At 31.5% G+C, this 21,287-nt stretch overlaps 2 protein-coding genes across 2 annotated transcripts; both read right to left on the minus strand.

Annotated features, from left to right (window-relative positions):
* Positions 1–3,479: 3,479 nt before the first annotated feature.
* LOC141671576 (cytochrome P450 CYP72A219-like) lies at positions 3,480–6,271 on the minus strand. The gene is made up of 5 exons (XM_074477856.1): positions 5,777–6,271; positions 5,392–5,612; positions 4,897–5,141; positions 4,390–4,777; positions 3,480–4,195 (listed from the first exon to the last, which is right to left on the minus strand). Exons 1-5 carry the CDS (start codon positions 6,048–6,050, stop codon positions 3,764–3,766), a joined length of 1,560 nt encoding a protein of 519 aa, XP_074333957.1. The 5' UTR covers positions 6,051–6,271; the 3' UTR covers positions 3,480–3,763.
* A 2,942-nt stretch (positions 6,272–9,213) lies between these two features.
* Positions 9,214–12,137, minus strand: LOC141670949 (cytochrome P450 72A397-like). Its single transcript, XM_074477003.1, has 5 exons — positions 11,490–12,137; positions 11,075–11,292; positions 10,439–10,683; positions 9,957–10,344; positions 9,214–9,874 (listed from the first exon to the last, which is right to left on the minus strand). The coding sequence occupies exons 1-5, from the start codon at positions 11,767–11,769 to the stop codon at positions 9,446–9,448; spliced, it is 1,560 nt and encodes a 519-aa protein (XP_074333104.1). The 5' UTR covers positions 11,770–12,137; the 3' UTR covers positions 9,214–9,445.
* Positions 12,138–21,287: the final 9,150 nt, after the last annotated feature.

Consider the following 21,287-nt stretch of genomic DNA (forward strand, 5'->3'; position numbering starts at 1 on the left):
TGTTGCGAATAATATTTCATTTAGCATCCGTGTGGAACAATAGTGACATATGGGAGAAACCAAGATTTAGAGGGGAGGATTTGGAAATTGGGTATGTCTTTCTTAAAATATTTTTTATATATTTTTTGTTGTTTAAATTTTCAAAAGTATGTAAAAATATTTTTTACAATTCAAAAATATAAGAATGTATTCATAAAATATAGTCAATATTTCTGAGATTTAATTTCTTGATCCACTCATATCAAAATGTTCGTGTTTGGTTTTTATTAAGAGATATTTTTTCTGTTAGATAATTTTATTTTTGACAATGTGTTATAACTTATGAACGGAACTTTGTGAAATAGTAACTTTTACTAAAAAATTATCAACATTTCAGATAATTTTTGTCACAATGCCACTGATTTATTCAAACTGAAAAATAAACAATAAATTAATACCAAATATATTTGAGATTAGCCGGTTAGAATAAACAAACAAAATACGTGACACATGGTGTGACGAACTAGTCACGGAGTTAAATGTATGAACGTTGACGGAGTCTTGCTTGGATGATAGCGCCTCCGGGCATTTCTTTATCAAAACAACGTGTACCAACAGAATTAGAGACACAAGGAAAATTATAGGTTCAGATTTTATCCGAATTTTAAAATAATAATTTTTTTTTTTAAAATGGATCAGGTCGGGCTTTTTAAGCCGGACTTTCTAAAAAATATAAAGCCTGTTTTAGGTTTACGGGTCAGGCCGAACCGGGTTTTATCCGGATTTTTTATTTATATTAAAAAAATTATTTTTATATCTTATAAATCGAATTATGAGTAGTTTAAATACCAGAGAAAATAATATTTTGATATATAATATAGAGTAATTTAGACACTGAAATAAATAATTATTTTTTTAATATAATAACTAATTATAATAATATTAATTATGTACAAAATTTGTATTGTCCAAAATCTGGTATATTCACCTATTTATTAGTGTCAAACACAAGTTTGTTAGTTATTATTATTATGTATGCACTATGTATTTTTATGCACTAAACTACCTAATTCATACATCTGTATAGTCACAGACTATATAATATAAAATTAAAAATTTAAATAGAACATAATTTGCTATTTATAATAATAAAATTCGATTACAATTACAACTAATTTAGTATTTATCATTAATACATTTTAATTTGATGAAAAAAACAGAAAATTTTAACAAAACAAGTCGACAAATAATCATATACCATAATTACTTTTAATATTATAATATTTTTTTTTAAAATTATAAAAAGTAATGTATATTTTCAAATTTATATAAAAAATTGATTTTTTAATCAGGTTTTTCAAAAAGCTCGGGTTTTTATCCTGGCCGAACCGGGCTTTTATCGGGGCTTTTTTAAATCCGGATTTTTCGGGTTTCGGGTCGGACCGGATTTTCGAGAAAAGAGGAGGCTTGTTTAAGGACCGCAGGTCGGGCCGAACCGGACCGAGTTTTTTTCTGGATCGAGCTTTTCGATTTTTTTTCCGGATCGGATCGAATTTCGGATTTTTTGAACATCTCTAAACAGAATACAAACCATTTCACGAAAATCATTTATCCCCTTATTTTACTTATTAAAAAATACAATAATATTATATACATGCTAGACTACTAAATCACTTAGCTGCTAAACATTATGATCACATAATTAATCATATTATTTTTATTATAAATTTATAGATATTATATAAATATATTAAAATTGTTGTATAATTTATAAATAAAAATTTAATAATATTTAAATATTAACAAAAACCGTGTAAATTTAAGTTAGTAGTATGTATTTTTCGTAATGTAATTAACACAAAGGATATGTTAGCAAAGAGATAATAACCATGTATATTATGTGTAACATATACTTTAATGTGTCCTTCTCTGCAACCATAAAAATAAACATATATTTTTTTTTTATTCAAACGAACTTTGATATTCAAAATTAAAGTTGAAATTTGGGTACGAGGGTCTCTACAATCTACATTCACTCACAAAGTTGATGTGATGTTCCATTATAGCATGGTTATGCAATCATGCAGCAGACACGTATCCCCGTTCTAAATTAAAAAATGGACATCGTTAAGTGCAGATATTTTTGAGTAATTAATTGAATAATCGACGATTAATTGAATTGATTAATCGAAATATTAATAGTAAATAATATAATTGATTAAATAATGACATATAATTTTATTAAATTTTCATAAAATTTAATAAATAATATCATATATAATTCATTTTTGATATTTAAGTGGTTGTTACAATTTTTTTTATAGTTCTTATGTACAAAATAATTAATACTGACTACTTAATAGTTAGAAAATTAATATCGCTATATATAAGCTAGATATAATTTCGTAATATGTAAAAAATTAGTTACATACCAAATCAGTTACAAGAGGTTGTGAATTGAATGAATCCATCGAATAAATTTTCGGGAAAAATAGAAACTTATTCAATTATTAAAATTTAGATAACTGCGATATTCAATATAAAGTCAATATTATTATTAAATATTAACAAATATTTTGAATTTTATTTTTTATTCATTTTATTAATTTTAAGCATTTGACCGAAGTGGTCGACTTTTGACCCGAATCAATCATCGACCAATTTAAAAACTGTACTTTTACTCGATTTCCAATTAATCGAGACAGTTGTTGTCGGAACTCCTATTAAATGGTTAATTGATCAATATTTAGAACAATGATCCTAACTAATTTGAGTATGTGATCCTTGCGTTTTATACTATACCTTCAATTAACAACGAAACCCCTCATACATTTTTATGTGAAAAATAATGCTAGAGATCCAAAAGGTTCAAAAAATTATTATCAAATAATGTAAAATGACCGAACAATATGAAATAATTTAATTTGTGAGAATGCAGGGTTCATTTTAATTTAGTAAATAAAAATCTCATATGTTATATTTTATAATTATTTTAAAAATTAATTTTATAACCTCTGATATTTTTCTGATGTGAAACATGATTAAGAATTTGAAAATGACGAGGTCAGACAAGAACAAAATACAAAAACGTGGAGCTAAAGTGAAGATGAATAAATTAGAAAAAGACCGAGGAACAGAGATGGATATATCATTTAGTAACAATAAGAGGAGTTGATGGTGTTTCTATTGTTAATTACGTCCATATTGGCCTTGTTTTAGATGAAATATTTAAAAATGAACCCTTGTCTGTTAAACTTAAACATGGTGATAGCTTGCCTGGTAGACTAACAGCTGTATAATAAATAATGTGCACAAAAGCAAATTGTATATATCTAAATCAAAGGAGAAATTGTTTATAGCTTAATCATATTCAGACTGGGAAATTAGCCCATATTCAGACCATTCTTGTTAACTTTCGAAGCATATGCAGAAGTTATTTTCAAAAGTACAAACCAATTAACAAAATGTTAAAAATCAACAAGCACATCAAAGAAAAGAAATGTAAGAATAATTTTTAATTAATTCATGACCTTAGTTACATTGTTGAAATAAGATGGTATTTTAGCACAGAATGTAACATCCACCATATGCAAAAGGTGTAGAGTACAAACAACAGAGTTCTATTCCTTATTCAATATACTACTAACTGCAGAGGCAGTTTAGTTTCTGTTATTGCAGGACAATGGTAACTCTCGCCGCAGTTTCATGTCAACCGAGAACAGATTTTTCTTAGTGATTTGAAAATGCCACCATACATTCTTTTTTGATATCCTAGCATTGAAATTTAGGACTGAACTGACTGTAAAATCAAATGTGCACCATGTTGAGGCTGAAGTGTTATGATAGTGTGTGGAGCATGAGTATAAGATGGGGAAATCACAAAGGAAAATCGTTGTAGAATCATGGCCATTGCCATTTTAGCTTCTAACATGGCAAAATTCTGTCCGATACAAATCCGAGGTCCCCATCCAAAAGGTAGATATGAAGCTTTTCCCTTTGTTACCTTTCCTACACCCTCAGAAAATCGTCCTGGATTGAATTGCTTAGCATCATCGCCCCATAACTGAACGTCGTGATGCAACAAGAGCACCGGTATTTGGAGAATTACTCCCTTGGGAAGAGTCGTATCTCCTAATTTACTTTCTTCATTTATACTTCTAGCAACTGCAGCTACCGGTGGGTATAATCTCAGAGCCTCTAGCAAAATCATATTCACCTGTAACCAAAATGGCAATAAAGGAGTTTTATTATAGATATGCATTCTTTAACACATTTCCTAACAATTTGCACAAGTCTATGTGCTGCTAGCTGCATACATATGACAGGTTGATACATTTAGACTTTTTTTGGTTATCATACTCCCTTAATTAGCATGACATTGTCTTTTGGAAGAATATAAAACAGACTTACTACTTTGAGGCGATTCAAACCATCAAGATCTGGTTTATTTTCTCCGAATGCCTGCAAGACCTCTTCTCTAGCCCGTTTCTGCCAATCTTGATGCTGACCTAGTAAAATCATTGCCCATACAAGTGTATTTGAGGTCGTCTCCTGTCCTGCAAAATAGAACAGCTTGCACTCTTCGATAACTTCATCGATTGTCATCCCAAAACTTTTATTGTTTTCATGTTGTTCGATCTCTCTGGAATTGCTATCCAGCAGTATACCCAGTAAGTCACCCTGGTTGGTTTTTCCCTCTTTAATTTCTCTCAATCTTTTGTCGATGATACTTCTTACGATAATTCTAACTTCTTTGGCAATTTCCTTCATCCTCTTATGACGTTTGGTTGGCAAAAGCCTACATAAACAGACATGGTATGTATCAAAAGAAGCAGAGGGGCTAAACATAACCCCCCCCCCCAAAAAAAAAAGAGATGAAAAAGAAAAAAAGAGAGAAATCTTCTGAAATGAACCTACCTCATTCCAGGAATATATATTGATTGAGAAACCTTGATTATATGATCAGACTGTTCTCTTTGGAGCTGAAAAATCTTTCTTCCTTCCCTGTAACTACTACCAAATGCTGTACGCGAAATGACATCACTGGTCAAATTTTCTAAGTAATGATATACATCCACCTCACATTGCCCATCAGCAGAAACCATCTTCTCCCATTCGTTCATTATGTCGCTACAACTTAAGTACATGGCAGGTAGCATACTCTACATTCAAATAAGAAGAAACTGCACAATCTTCAGTAGCGCACACATACATTGGCAAATGGTTATATGTAAAGGTTATAGTCTTTTGTATGGGAACTATCAATTCAAGTAATTGTTTAACATTTTAGTAAAGCTCGAATCAAGACATTGTAAAGTGACACCAGCTATAGTAATGTACATGACATTTATATTCTTGTTGAATATCGATAAACACTATATGGATATGTAATGGCTATGAACAGAAATTAACCTTCAACCTATCAACATGGAAAGCAGGGTTGATGATTTTCCTGTGTTTGGCCCATTTTTCGCCCTCGTAGAAAACCAGTCCAGTCGCAAGCAACTTGGTTAAAGGACTACCTCCCTTAACTTTCTGAAACTGATTACTCTTGTTCAGAACCTCTTTTATTAAGTCTGGATCCATAAGGTATACCAATGGTCTTGGTCCAAGCCATACAAATGAATTCTTTCCTACAATAATGGATAAAGACATAGTATGAATAATTAGCAAAAAATTGAAGATTCACAGCATCTGTCAGTCCTATAACTTAGATTCATATGGACACAAAGAATGAATAAACAAATCAAATATTCAATAATCAATAAACTATAAAGAATGTGCCAACATCGAATACCATGTTTTTCGACAGTGTGAACGTCACCAGGCACTACACGTGGCAGAATATCATCAGCAAGTCCAATAGGCTTGAGTTTCACTTCTGCCAGCATCTTTACCAGCTCTCTTATATCTCCAAAGAAAATTTTATACGGGTTTCCCCTGAATCCCTGCTTTCTCAAGATCTCCTCTAATTTCCTTGGCCTTAACCACACCCAGTTCAAAATTCTCCATCCCAAAATCGAAAGTCCTATTGTACAAAACACTCCGAAACACATGTAGATTAAGTCCATGATCAGAGATGAAAGGAATTTAGTGCAATTAACAGATGATTAAGAGCTAATGACTATATAGCTAGCTAGCTGGTAGTGAAGTAGTGGTACTGCTGTAGTAGTAGACAAGTTGTTAATCACTATGTGGTTGTAGTGTAACAAGACAAGTTGAGATAATAATATGATGTGGTATGTTCCGGACTCAGAGATTTTTCAACTGCTTCATTTGTCTAGTGTGTTATTCTGTTCCGTGGAATAATAAAGCTCATTTATTATACAAGATTTGAAGTGGTCATATGTTGTCAAATCACACTAATGCTTAACTAATACAGTAGGACTAATATCTGTTTTCTTCTACAAAACGTCTGTCACTTCACATTAGACTCCTCTTCCTGTATTGTTTAGAGATGCACAAGAAACTTGGGTCCGAAAATCTGGCCCGGCCCGATTCGGTAAAACCCGGTCACGTCCGGCCCGGGTTTAGGACCTCGACGGGCCCTATATTTTTAGCCAAAACCCGGCCCGGACCGGTTAAAAACCCGGGCTTCGGTCCGGCCCGGTTCGGCCCGATTTAAAACCCGAAAAATCCCGGTTAAAATCTGATTATTCTAATATATATTCTTATATATTTATGAATTCACATTTAATTTAAATTAAAACCTTTATTAATAAGCGAAACCTCTTTTAAATGGTACTTGGTTTCACTTATTTTTTGATACCACCATCTTTTGGTTTCATTTTTCATGATTCATGTTATAACTCTAATTTTAATTGTATTATTATTTCACTTATTTTTTGGTACCACCACATTTTGGTTTCACTTTTCATGATTTATGTTATAACTCTAATTCTAATTGTATTATTATTATCATTTTTATTCCTATATGACTTATAATTATATATATATATATATTATTTTTACCCGTTTTTCTTTATTAATAATTTTTTTAATGATACTTTATTTTCACTTAGTTCTATCACCTTTTATTTTTTTGTTTTTATGATTCATTGTCTAACTCTAGGTGTAATATTTTTATCCTTTTTGATTCCTATATGACTTATAATTCTATATGTATTATTTTTACCCGTTTTTCTTTAATAATAAACAAAACATATTTACTTATTTTTTGGTTCCACTACTTTTTGGTTTCACATTTTATAACACTAAGTATATTATTGTTATCCCTTTTTATTCCTATATGACTTATAATTCTATATGTATTATGTTTACCCGTTTTTCTTTATTAATAAACAAAACATATTTACTTATTTTTTAGTTCCACTACTTTTTGGTTTCACATTTTATAACACTAAGTATATTATTGTTATCCCTTTTTATTCCTATATGACTTATAATTGTATATGTATTATTTTTACTCATTTTTAAATTTTTTATAAGCCATAATTTATTATTATTTTTATAGGTTTGAATCCTATTTTTAATTATATTTTTAAATAAATAAGTTTATAAATCGGCTCAACTAAATAAGTTCCGAGAAATATAAATCACGACCAATTAAATAGGCCATGTGTTTAAATTGAAATTTTTTAATTTAGATTTTTTTTATTTGTTGGTAGAATTTCATTTTAATAAAATGGTATGAATATTATAAAAAAATTGTATTTTGGTTTCACAACTAGAAAATAATAAAATTGTTCAAACCGTAATATGATTACAATTCTATTTTCGTAGAACTCCAAATTATTTCTTGACAGGGTACTTGGTTTCATCTTATTACGGTTACGCCGTATTTTGGTTTCACCCCTATAATTCTCTTTTATATAGAGTTCTATGTTGTTTTTTAATAAAATATAGATTGAAATCATATTATAATTACGATATTTCAATTTTTTGTAGATTTTTTTTTATTTTTTTTAAATAATAAAATGGAATACTTTAAACAGTGTTATTATTAATTACTAATGAAATCATCTTTTAAGGGATACTTTGTTTCATCTCTTTTCGGTTTTACGAACTTTTGGTTTCACCCTTTTTTAGATCTTGCTATAGCTCTAAATACACTATTTTTATTCTTTTTTATTCATATATGACTTATAATTCTATATGTAATACTTTACCCTTTTTTTGATTCTTATATACCACATATTTATATTGTTTTTATATAAACAAAATCGTATATATATTATAATTTCTAGATTCATACCTACAGAATGTTATTTTAGCACCAATTGCAAATTTATACATACATAATGAATATTTTATCAGAAAAAATTATGCAATCACAAACTATATAAAAACACAAATTCAGCTAACAATAAGAAATTTAATATGCAATTATTTAGTGTTGTTGATATAATTTTTTGTTAAAGTATCCATCAATCGTGTTGCGACTAAAGTTTTGATGTAAAATATTAGTTATGTCTTTTTGAACAATAAATACATAATAACCTTGAGTTTGTTGTTATAATAAGATTTGAATTAATTAAAGTTACATATAATTTAAAAATGAAAATTGCAATAATCGTACAATTTTATTTATTATATATTTTAATAAAAAAATTAAAATAAATTTTATAGTCATTATTAAATATTGACATTTTGATCTCGGCCCATGCTTGACACGGGTTATCTACTAGTATAAATAATACCCTAAACACATATATATTTACATATTTGTGATTAATAACATTATTTATATATTTCATTGCATAAATAATGAAAGAAGATATAGTAAATATACTGTATATATTTGGATAACAATGATAAGACATATTATTCTATAAACATGTTTATTTTTTACCGAACTTAAATGTTTTCAACGAAATAATATTTTCATAAAATATTTCATGTAAACTAATACATTTTTACGATGATCTAGTTGCTAACATATGTAGTCTTCGGAATCTCTAATAAAACTCAATCCGATTTAAATTAGAAAAAATCCGATCCGACCCGAAAAAAAGTCCGGTTAGGCCAATCTCGAGTGCCCAAACGGGTTTTGACATTTTCGGAAAATCCGGCCCCGCCCGGTCCGGTCAAAGTCAAAGCCACAAAAGCCCGGCTCGGTCAAAACTCGGATTTCTTAAGGTCCGATCAAAACCCGACCCGGTGGACCTTACGTGCATCTCTAATATTTGGTTCCACCTTCACCGTTTTCATAAAGTGTATCTACATTGCGTTGGGCTCAAGTATTATACTTTTCGCAAAGATTAAATTTCGATAGATAAGAAACAAATAATCCGAGATTAAAATATTTGAATGTTGCGCATGAGTAGCTTTGCACATTTACAACCCTCATATTCTCACACTCAATATCATTCGATAATGTTCGAGTATTAAAATTTCCTAAATCAATGCGTATGCACCCATTATTAAATCATGGAGATATATCATAGCTAGAAAGTGAAGTGGTTGAAATGTAGCGGTAAATTGTATCAGCTTGTCAATATAGTAGTTAGAGCTTGTGTACAATCAACTTAGCCCCATGTTGTGGTTGAAGAGTTATCACAGTAGCTGGGGCATGTGTGTAAGAGGCAGAAAGCTCAAACGAGAAGTGTTGTAAAATGGTAGCAAGAGCTAGTTTAGCTTCCAGCATCGCAAAGTTTTGTCCTAAACATAATCTGGGTCCCCATCCGAATGGAAAATAGGCTGCCTGATTACTTTTTGTTGCCTTGGACACTCCGTGTGCAAATCTTTCTGGATTAAACTCTTTTGCGTCCTCTCCCCAAATATTTTGGTCATAATGAAGGAGCAAAAGCGGCATAGCCACTTCCGCTCCAGCAGGTAATTTAAGTCCTCCTAGTGTAGTATCATCGTGTACCTTACGATTCAGTGTATGTGCAGGTGGATATAATCTTAAAACCTCGTGCAAAATCATAGTAACCTGCATAAATTTAACTTACAGTTAACATCTGATCAATATTTATTATTTTGTGCATATGCATATGTATACAAGAACTACTCACGATTTTGAGGTGGTTAAGATTGTCAAAATCAGGTTTTCCATGATTCCCCAACACCTGAAGAACCTCTTCTCTGGCACGACTTTGCCAGTTGGGGTGAATGGCAAGTGAAATAATGGTCCAGACAAGGATATTTGATGTAGTTTCTTGGCCAGCAAAGTAGAAAAGCTTGCATTCGCCAATCACATCGTCCAGGCTCATTCCAACATTTATCGGTCCATTCTGAAGTTGCTCACTGGAAATGGATTCTAACAATACCCCTAGCAAGTCATCGCTACTACTTTCTCCTGCCTGCATTGCCTTGGTCTTTTTGCCAATAATATTTTCTAATGATGATCTTATCATTTTATTTAGCTCCTTCATTCTCCTGTTGTTCTTGGTTGGCAGAAATCTACAGATATTTATACACAGTTACTACGTAAATGTTGAAAAGCACATGGGGATAAATGCTTAATTTCGTATACTACAACCTAAACAAGTAGTACCTCCATCCAGGAATGTACACTGATTGCAGAGACTTCATTACAAGCTCAATTTGTTGACGCTGAATCTCAAATACCCTGCTTCCCTCCTTATAGCTACTTCCAAATGCTGTGCGCGAAATCACATCACTTGTTAGTGTTTGAAGATATGGTGCAATATCCAATTCGCACCACCCTTTTTTCTCTACCTTCTCCTCCCATTTTCTCACCAATTCTGTGCAACTAATATGCATTACTGGTACCATTAGCTGCATCAAAAACAGCAAAACTGACGTCTCGTGTATTCTATTATACAACAGCAGAGGAACCAGAAATTTTCAGGAGTGGAAATTTAATACATAATTATTTTGGACAATTTTCTAACACTTGATAATTGTGAAAGTCTGGGTGAGAACAACACTAGACACTAGTCATAGAAATAAGGGGGTGAACAATGTGGAACAGATACAGCAAGGAAATTTCTTTTCTTATCTTATTTTATGCAAAGGGGAAAAAGATTTAACAAGCCAACTTAGTTACTCGAATTTTCAGTCAATTTACTGTATTTAGTTGTAGCTATAAAAATTAAGCGGAGACTAGTCAAATTCCTATACACAGTAATAAAGAAAAAAATCCCAAGCAAGTTAAACAATGAAGCACCTTCAACTTGTGAAGATGAAAAGCTGGGGCAAGAAGTTTCTTGTGTTGAGCCCACTGGTCCCCGTCTATGCTTGCCAGACCATGAGAAAACATTCTCACGATTGGATTTTGCTTAATCTTCTTGAATATGTTATTTTTGTTCATCACTTCTTTAATGAGCTTAGGATCTGTGATGAGCAACCTTGGAGCCGGCCCAAACCACATGAAACTGTTTTTACCTGCAAGTAATGTAGACAAGACTCGTAAGGTACATAACGCAAATAATTCGTTCATTTGTTTATATGAACTTTATCTATTTAGTCAGCCTTATCAAATTGGAGTTATGTTCGTTTTTTGTAAAGTCGGATACTGAATCATGGTTGCAGCCCTGCAGAAAAAGAAATGAAAATTTAATCTTAGTGGATGTTAGTGTTACCATATTTCCCGACTGTGTGATGGATGAACGGGCTTGCCCGTGCAACAGCATCATCGGAGAGATTAATAGGCTTTGAAAGAGCATTCTTAACCAGTGCTGAGCTTTCTTTGGAATCTCCATACAAGAAGCGATACGAGTTCCCATGAAGGCCTTGTTGTCTTAAGCACTTCTCCATCTTCCGCGGTTTCACCCATACCCAATTCAAGACTCTCCATGCCCATCCTACAAACAAAGCTAAAGCTAAACTCACTGCAATATTTTTCAAGCCTACTGTATCCATTACTTCCTAGCTAGTCTGTATCTGCAGATGAAAATATGGAATGAAACAAAGAGTTGGAGTTTGTAGTTAAATTATTACTAGTAGGAGTTGTTATAGAGGGGGAATCAAATATGTTAAAATAAGAATAAATTAAGCAGCTGTGCATGGTGGGACTGCCAAGAACCAATTTATATATCTATAGATAACTGAATGTGGTCATTACTGACGCCCTGAAACTAATATTTGAATCTGACATTGTACAGTACTAGATTTTACGTAGACAAATTTGTTCTTCATCACATGTTTGCTTTCTCTTACGTTGTTGACTTACATTTCCCAAAAGAAAATTCATCTTTCCTGAATTCAACTACTCCTTTGTTTTAGTTGCTTTTAAAAATCAAAACAAAGAAGAAGAATATAACTCGTTCACGGCCACCTTATCATTAACAGGACATCGGGAGAAGCTGTTGCTAGTGGTCAACTAGGAGCGCACACTAGAAAAACCCTTAAATCTTATCTTAATATAGGAATCCTATCTTGAATTATCTACCTAACATGAATAATGTTCTATGACTTATTTCAGGTTAGATGGTTGAGTTATATAAAACTGTCAAGTAATCGGCTCTCACAGTCATCTTAAGGTGTTAAAAGCATAACTAAATTTGGTTATATATAGTATTCTGCGAAAACAAGGAGTTGAAGACTCTCGAAATATCAACTGGTATACAGACAACTAGCTAAACGACAACACGTAGAAATAAAGAAATGAAACACAGCATTCAAATAATTAAAAAATCTATAGCAGACAAATTGATTACAATTCGGAGTCAAGAAACAATGGGTAAAAGTTAAGTAGCCTTCGCTAATTCCAACTTATCAGTATTCTAAAAGCTTAATATGATTATTAAGCTTGAAATGGACGGGAACACAGATCCCTTAGAAAGGGTAAATGATCATGAACATGTTCTGTTCTGTTCTGACTTAAATATGATTTGACAGCAATACTGACTTAGCAAAACAGATCCCATACTAGCTCATCAAAATGAATATAGTACTTAAAGCTTGTTTGTAATCAAGTTTCCCCGACTTTTTGATTGAATAGCTATCACAATATTTGGGATAATTGAGATGTGTTGTAGTCTTGTAGCAAGAGCTAGTTTAGCTTTCTGCATCACAAAGTGTTGTCCAATGCATATTTTGCTGCCTTGGAATCTTGTAGCAAGAGTTGGTTTCACCGAAGGCCTTGTTGTCCAATGCATATTTTGTAGCAAGAGTGTACAACTGTGATCTTCAGTGAGGTCCCATCTGCACACCTTGGCTTTATTTGGACACATCAACATCTTCAATACTCCCCTTAAGCGGAGTGGAGGCACCAGCCGAGACACCAAGCTTGCGGAGAAGATAGTCATGTTGCTTGACTGGTAACTGCTTTGTTAGAACATCTGCCAATTGCAAGTGAGAAGGAACATGAGTAGTTGTGACTGCACCCTCAATAATCTTGTCCCTGATGAAGTGGCAATCGATTTCGATATGCTTGGTTCTCTCGTGTAGCACCGGGTTTGCAGCAATTGACAATGCAGCCTGGTTGTCACTTTTGATGAGAGTTGGTGGAAGGTCTAACAGTCCCATATCTTTCAGTAAAGAGGATAGCCATGTCACTTCACAACATGTGAGCGTCATCGCTCTATACTCTGCCTCTGCCTTAAGTAGCCCTCGCTTCTTCCAACTTACTAATAATCTGAAAGCTTCATATGATGATTACGCTTAATATGGCCAAACGGATGAAAATCACAAACATAACTCCGAACACTTATTCCCTTCCAAACACGGCTCCCAGGTAAATCATGGGTATGCCTAAACACAGATCCCGTCCGGAAGGGTAAATAACGAGCATGTTCTGCTCTGACTTTATGATTTGTACTGACTTAACGAAACAGATCATATACTAGCTAATCAAAATCAATATAGTACCTAAAGCTTGTGTATAATCAAGTGTGCCCAGTGTTATGGACCTTGTGGTTGAATAGTTATCACGGTAGTTGAGGCATGTGTTAGGATGGGGCTTCAAATGAGAAGTGTAGAAGAGTTGTAGCAAGAGATAGTTTAGCTTCCTGCATTAAAAAGTTGTTGTCGAATGCATATTTTCGGTCCCCATTCGGATGAAAAATAACCAAATAAGGTGCCTGGTTGTTTTTTGGTGCCTTGGACCGTCCTTTTGCATATCACACCAAACATTTTGGTCAGGATGAAGAAGCAAGATCGGCAGAAAAACTTTTGTCCCAGACAGGAGGCAATGTTAGTCTTCCTACTGCAGTCATGTCGTTTTTCCTTCTCGCCAACCACGGGAGCGCCTAGCGCCCAGAGGACCAAAGCTCATTTTCCTTTTGTGGCAAACTGGCTGTGTATCACCTAGTGGATATAATTATAATCTGTCTGAAGGCCTAGTGTAAGATAACAGTCGCTTGGGAAAAATTGAAGCCCAAAATTATTAGGGTTAAATATCAAGTACGTCACTTATTGCGTCCAAATGTATCAAGTGAGTCACTGATTACAAAACTGACTTAAATGAGTTACATATTTAAAAATTTGTATAAAAAATATCACTATATCGTTAGTCGAAATTCTTAAAAGTATTATATATTGAGTTTCACACATTTTTTATGAATGATATTACATCTAAAAGAAAGATTCTGAGTTCTAGTATTTTAGATAATATTTTTAAATTTTTTAAAAATTTATCTACTATTTATTTTTATTTAAATCAAATAAAATAATCAAAAAATTAAAAATAAATAGTTGATAAAATTTTAAAAATCTACCAATATTCTCAAAAATAGTATAACTCGGAACCCTTTATTTGGATGTAATATCATTCATAAAAATATGCGAAACTTAATATATAATACTTTTAAGAATTTTGACTAACGATAGAATGATATTTTTGATACAATTTTTTAAATGAGTGACTCATTTGATTCAGTTTTGTAATCAGTGACTCGCTTGATATATTGGGACGCAATAAATGACCTACTTGATATTTTACCCAAAATTATTACTATTTCAATGACTACTTGCAGTTTTAAGGTGAGTAAGATTGTCAAAACCGGGTTTGCCAAGATATCCAAAAATTTAAAGAACCTCTTCTCTGGCACGACTCTGCCAATCGGGGTCCAGAGACTCTAGACAAGGAGATCTAGGTTGTTTCTTCGCTAGCAAATCTTGCATCTAGGTTGTTTCTTCGCTAGCAAATCTTGCATTCACTTCATCACATTTCACCATTCCAACATTTCTTGATCAATTTTGAAGCAGCTCATCTAAAATCTTAAGGTGTTAGAGGAAGGCCCCAATAGGATCATATATTTAACACTCTCTTCACTCGAAAGCTCATTTATGGGTCGAAGAGTGAAATGTTCACATTAAATTGTGAGAATATTGAGGGTGAGTGGGAATCGAACCTTAGTTCTCCCGCCAGTCTAAGCTCTGATACCATGATAACAATGGTGAATTTGCTGATTTATGTATGCAGTTTAATCAAGATGGTTGAGAGAGAAAAGAAGTTCTTGATTAATCATTGATCTGCTTGCCTTTACAATCACATCTAATGTTGTTAATAGTACTGAGTACCAAATGGAATAGTGACCACGTTAAGAAATCACATCCTAGCCGAATGACTAACTAGCAGACAAAAGGAGCCAATTTACTAACTATCAGACAAAAGAAGCACACATGTACAGGTGGCTAGGTGATTTAGACTGTGGTCCTTCAATACAGTTGATATCCCAACCAAGTCATCCCTATTACTTTAGCTCATACTACACTCACGGCAATGCTTTCTGACCTTATTGTTCTAAAATTTCAAAGAGAGGTAGACTTGTAGTGTGTCCATATTTTTGCTTATTGTTGTCACTCAACGTGATTAAAAAGTTAAATTCAAGATTTTTTTCATTGACCTTTGGTCTTCCTATTAAAACATGCATGTTTGAGAAATTTTAAAATAAGTAACTTATGACTTAAAATTATTAAGTGCGAAATAAATGATAAGTTGATAAATATTTATAAGTTCTATAAGTGTTTGGATAAATTTACTTATAAGTCAGAAGTTTTTTTACCTAAATTAATTAAAATAAATAATTATTAAATACAATTATCTTAGTTCATGAATCTTAAATTAGAAAATATTTAAAAATTTATATTTTAAAATCAAAACTTTAGAAAAAAGTGAAAAAATGAAAATAAGTTGGAAAAAAGTACGTTACTGCCAACTTTCCACTTATCAACTTATAAGTTGTAAATTCAACTTATAAGTTGGATTATAAGTTGGATCGACAAACACTCATCAATAAGTTGTTACGAGCTTATAAGCCATAAGTAGTTTATAAGCTAAAAGCCAAACATGCCCTTAATTTTGAACAACAAATAATTTAGCTCACTACTTAGTAAGTTACAGCTCTTTCATTGCCGATCATTAGTGGAGAAAGGATTCCTTTCTATTTTTATGTAATGATTTGAAATAATAAAATCATTATTTTGATGGCAAAAAAACTTTATTAAAAAATTGGAAAATGTATATTTTTGACCAAATAAATAATAGTATTATAAAAATTTCATTAGTATACATGGAAAAATTAAAATGTTAAATTAAATAAGCACAAAAAGATAAAATTGGTAAATCGACATAGTAATACTAATATAGATCTGTTTACATAATTTCAGAAAAATACTTGGATAAATTTTCAAGGGTAAAATTATAATTTAGATATATCTCTTAAAAAATATACTAAATAGCTTTCTCCGGAGCTCAAGGATAAAAATGACAACACATTGTACGAACGAAGGAAAATAAAGCAGAGGATTTCTGATACTATAACTCAATCTTCTGCCTGGAAATTTCTAACAGATTATTGTTCTTTTCAATGGAAGACGCCATTTTATTATATCTTCTTTCTGATATCAGGTTGTTGTTTCGGCTTCATCAATGGTTTTTTTACAAACCAAAGATCAATCTTCTTTGCTTCAGGTAACCCTAAACCTTTTATACATACATACATACATACGTATATAGTTACATATGTAAGGTGCTGATTTCGGTTTTATTTTTTTTTGTGATTCCGAGTTTTTGTTAATCTATACTTTTATGGACTGGTTGTTAAGTATTTGTGTTTGAGTAGTTCAAGATGATGATTAGAGGAGTAATGCTAGGGATCCCAAAATATATTCTTAAATTGTTTTCAATTTCCACATCACATATTTTGATTAGTGGGCACATTTCTAATACACGCGAAATCTAATCTCTTTAAAGGGAAGTACCAATAGTTAATTGCTAATGTAAAGTTCTACTGGTAAAAGTAATGCAAGCACTGTATGTCATTGGCAAAAATGTCATGTAAATATTTTATATACTAGTGTGGCCATCTTTGGAACAATTTAAAACAAAAATGACGAAAATAGCACTTTCAAAAAAATTGGCCGTCAAGGCAGTTGTTTAACGCATTTTGCTCATGCATTATCATGGAAAGGCAGCTAAAGTTGACATTGCAAGAACATTCACCCAAAAATCACTAGTACAAGCGCATACATAAACTGCGTTGTACAACCTTTAACTCATTAAAATATTGTGGTAACCACTTCAACGCATCAAGGAATTGCGTTACTCTAAAACTCTGACCTATCCCAACTTCATATCTATCGTGGGATGTGTGTATGCTTGGACCCATCATGTGCTCTAATCGGCTTGTTTTCCTTCTTTGCCCGTTTCTTTCTTCAACCAACACTGTCGGACAATATCGTATTCATATAAAAAGCACCAATGCATATATTATAAGCGTTAAGCGTGTGCTATGTAAGAGCATCTCCAACAACTTCTTAATTCATTCCTTAACATAAAATATTGGATCCTAATAACTTAAGACATCAATATCTATTCTCATCTCCAACAACATTCCCTGTATCCATTCCGTATATAATATTTTATCATTAAAATATCATTATTACAAAAAGTGAAGAAAGAGAAAGTACTTCATTCAAATATTTATTATAAAATAAAAGTTAGAAGATGAGAGATGTTAGCTAAAGATAAGGAATTGGAACAAGATCTTAGTGGATCTTAGTGATTTAAGGAATCACCAGGATATTGTTGGAGTAACTTTTTTTCTCTTATTCCTTATATTGTAGTTTAGGACTCCAAATAGCTAAGCTCTTGGAGTTGCTCTAAGGGAAGAGTGCTAGCCCATACTTATTTAGTGCTATTTTGGGCATTTTCCTTGATCTCTATGTGAGATCTAAAATTGCGTGGTTCCTTGTTAAAAACTATTGTGTATGTTATAGAAATGCTTTTGTATCTCGTTTGGCACACTTTGACCCAACACAGTAACCCGTACATTCTTGGAATCTTGTGAGTGTTTTCGTTTGTTTATGTAATTTTGAAGATAAAGTAACCTAGTATTACTAAAATACATTGTTACCCAATTACCTAGGTAATGCGTGATTAGTTTTTAGTTACACACTTGTTAACAGCAAGTCCAGTAAACTAGCTATTCATACTAGTTAAAATTTAAGTTAGGAGAATAAATAAGGTGCTCCACCAATCTCATAGTGATTTCTTAAATCACTATTCACTAATAATTTTCCTTCACTATTTGTTTATAAATAACATTTGCTTTTTTTAAGATGTTTAAACTAATATTTTATAATAAAATATGAGAACCAATATATTTCTATCCCTTGTATATTGCACTTGATTGAAATAATGCACTTTTAATGTTATAATATTTAATAAGAAAGGATTACAAGGAGCAGTGTATACTTTTCTATGTCCTAGACCACTCAAAGCCAATTTTATATTTTTTTTTAAGAAGTGAACTTAGAGAGATTGTTGGACTTGCTCTAAGTGTATTACCTTTTACTAAATAATAAAGGTTATATAGAAAATATAAAATTATGAAATATATGTTCAGTTCTTAATAAAAAATATTAAATCCAAATTAATTGTTATAAAGTTGAGTGGTGAAACCCAGTTTGTAGAAGAGTTAGATATGTTATAATAGGTTTTAAAGATGTGTTTCTATTACATTTGAGTAGAATAAACCATGTATTGAAGTCCAAGTACCAAAAAATATTGTATCGACCGACTAACTCCAAAATTTTAATGTTTCGGTTTTAATAAAATTAGTTCAAAACCTGCGTGATGGACATATTGTTTATAATTGTAATTTATTATTAGTGTTTTAATAATTTATTAGTTGATTTTGTTAAAAATCTACTCCCTCCGTACCGACCAATTGTTTACATTTGGTTTGGGCACGAAGGTTAAGAAATATGTATAAAGGCAGTGAAAAAGAGAAAGAAATGTGAGTGAAGTAGTGGGACCCATTAATTTTTAATGTATAAAAAGAACATAGTGGAGTAAAAGTAGTGTGAAAAGAGAAAAAAAGGGGGAAAGTGGTGAGACTTATTTACTATTTTTGGTAAGTTTTGAAATATAAAGAATTGGATGGGACATCCTAAAAAGGAAAGTGTAAAGAAATGGTTGGGACAGAGGGAGGAATAATTAAGGCCTAGATTTGTATTTCTCTATGATAGATATATATAATAATAATAAGTATTTTTTTATATATCTATTGCAACTTGCAAATTGTTGAATTGACGTATATTTTTGTGTTTGAGCGTGATTTAATCGTGTTTTAAGAGTTTTTTTCCTAATAATTTTTAGAGATATGTTTTGATAATATTATGTGCAATGCACGATTATTTTTAATATGTTTATATTTCCATGTTTAATCACATGTGTTTAAATTAGAATATATATGTAAAATAGTTAACATGTTACAATAAATTTTAATTCATTAGAAGTTTATATGATATTTTAGGTTCAAGTAGTAAAAATTGAGTACCAAAACTCAAATATTGAAAAAGAGGTCCATTTTAATATTTATTTGTAAAATAAAGGAACTAAAGTGTAAGTATTGAAATATGAGTACCGTACATACCGATCAAGTGACTACAAATTTCTTAATGTTTCGGCTTCTATAGATAGTCTAGACTCTAGACAAATTACCTTTTTCTTAAGATTTATTTATTTTATTATATTTTAAATATATAAATTATATTTAGAATTGATTGTTGATTTTAATTAACTAGTTTATATTCCATATTTTTAATTATTTTTTTACGTTTTTTTTTATTAATGTTATTAATGATTTTACCATGTTATGATATTGAAAATTGATGCAGAACAGATGGTAAAAAGGACGATTTATGATAATAAAACAAAAAAACATAGACTTGGGTTGATGAACCGCATTATACCACTACTCTTTGGATTTTTTCCAACCGCAAGAAGATTATGAATCACAAGATTCACAACTGTGACCCGGTTTAATATTGTTACAATACTAAGTCCTAGATAATATGTAGGGATTCCATACTTGTATAATAATCAAACCCTAAAACCAAAGCTAATGGATTAAGGCATGTTAACGGATGGACCTATAATAAATAACTTGCAATATGTTTATGAAATTTTAACCTCACGTATTAAATATTTAATACCTATACTATTTATCTCTACATTTAATATATTTACACTAATAAATTTCTTATATATAAACTCTTCACTTTCATTCCCCATCGAATCTTATTTAATGTATTATTAAATTTTATTTGCATTGTTCTTTGTTTAGGATTTAGTAATATATAATTCATATACTAGTTCATCTTAATAGTCATCAAAATTTTCTTTAATCTCAATATATTCATTTTCAAGTTTGAATGCCACATGACAATTTATCATTTTTATCTAGGTATTGTATATATTATTATTTATATTATTTGTTAATGTGTGTGCAAATATATTACTTTTGGTGTGTGTGTGTGTTTTTGTAGTGGTTCGAGCTCCTGGATTCCCTAGGGAGGTAACCTCAAGGTGTGTGTAGGGTTCTCAGTGGGGTGGGTTTGGGGCGGGGATCGTTATTCCCATACCCGCCCTCGTATAAATTTTTTTGCCCCGTATTCGCCCCGTTTCCCGCGGAGATTTATAATGTATCCGCATTCCCGCCTATCTTAATTCCCATCTTGCCCCGTTATCCTGTTTAATATTTAACTTTTTAAAAAAATCAATAATTTATTTTTATAATATATTATTTAAAAGAAATGCATAGATGATTTAAAACACTCTATGCAATATATGTTTATTTTATTATGTATATAACTTAAATAAATAAATTATAGTTTATTTTATACTATAAACATATATTACTACACCATATAAAATATAATATTATAAAAAATATATATCATATTATATTTGGAGCGGGGCGGGTTTTCCTCGCAGGAATCATATAAATACCATACCCGCCCTATATTTAAACGGGGTAAACTTTTCATCCCCGCCCCATTCCCCATTTATGCGGGGGCGGGGCGGCCCCATTTGGGTCTGGTTAGGGGTGGGTTCCCCGTTTTCCCTGCACCGTTGAGAAGCCTAGGTGTGTATGTTGTAACTATAAAAAAAATAGATTACTTTAATTATCACTTTTGTTGTAAAT

The sequence above is a fragment of the Apium graveolens genome, chromosome 7 (assembly GCF_009905375.1).
Source record: "Apium graveolens cultivar Ventura chromosome 7, ASM990537v1, whole genome shotgun sequence".
Classification (NCBI taxonomy): Eukaryota; Viridiplantae; Streptophyta; class Magnoliopsida; order Apiales; family Apiaceae; genus Apium; species Apium graveolens.

Excerpts from the sequence above, each read along its gene's own strand:
- LOC141670949 (XM_074477003.1), bottom strand. The coding sequence starts at position 11,769 with ATGGATACAGTAGGCTTGAAAAATATTGCAGTGAGTTTAGCTTTAGCT. Across the intron at positions 11,293-11,489 it reads TCACACAGTCGGGAAATATG|GTAAAAACAGTTTCATGTGG; the intron begins GTAACACTAACA and ends CATTACTTGCAG. Across the intron at positions 9,875-9,956 it reads ATCTTAACCACCTCAAAATC|GTTACTATGATTTTGCACGA; the intron begins GTGAGTAGTTCT and ends AAATTTATGCAG.
- LOC141671576 (XM_074477856.1), bottom strand. The coding sequence starts at position 6,050 with ATGGACTTAATCTACATGTGTTTCGGAGTGTTTTGTACAATAGGACTT. Across the intron at positions 5,142-5,391 it reads TCCATGTTGATAGGTTGAAG|AGTATGCTACCTGCCATGTA; the intron begins GTTAATTTCTGT and ends ATTTGAATGTAG. Across the intron at positions 4,778-4,896 it reads ATATATATTCCTGGAATGAG|GCTTTTGCCAACCAAACGTC; the intron begins GTAGGTTCATTT and ends CTGTTTATGTAG.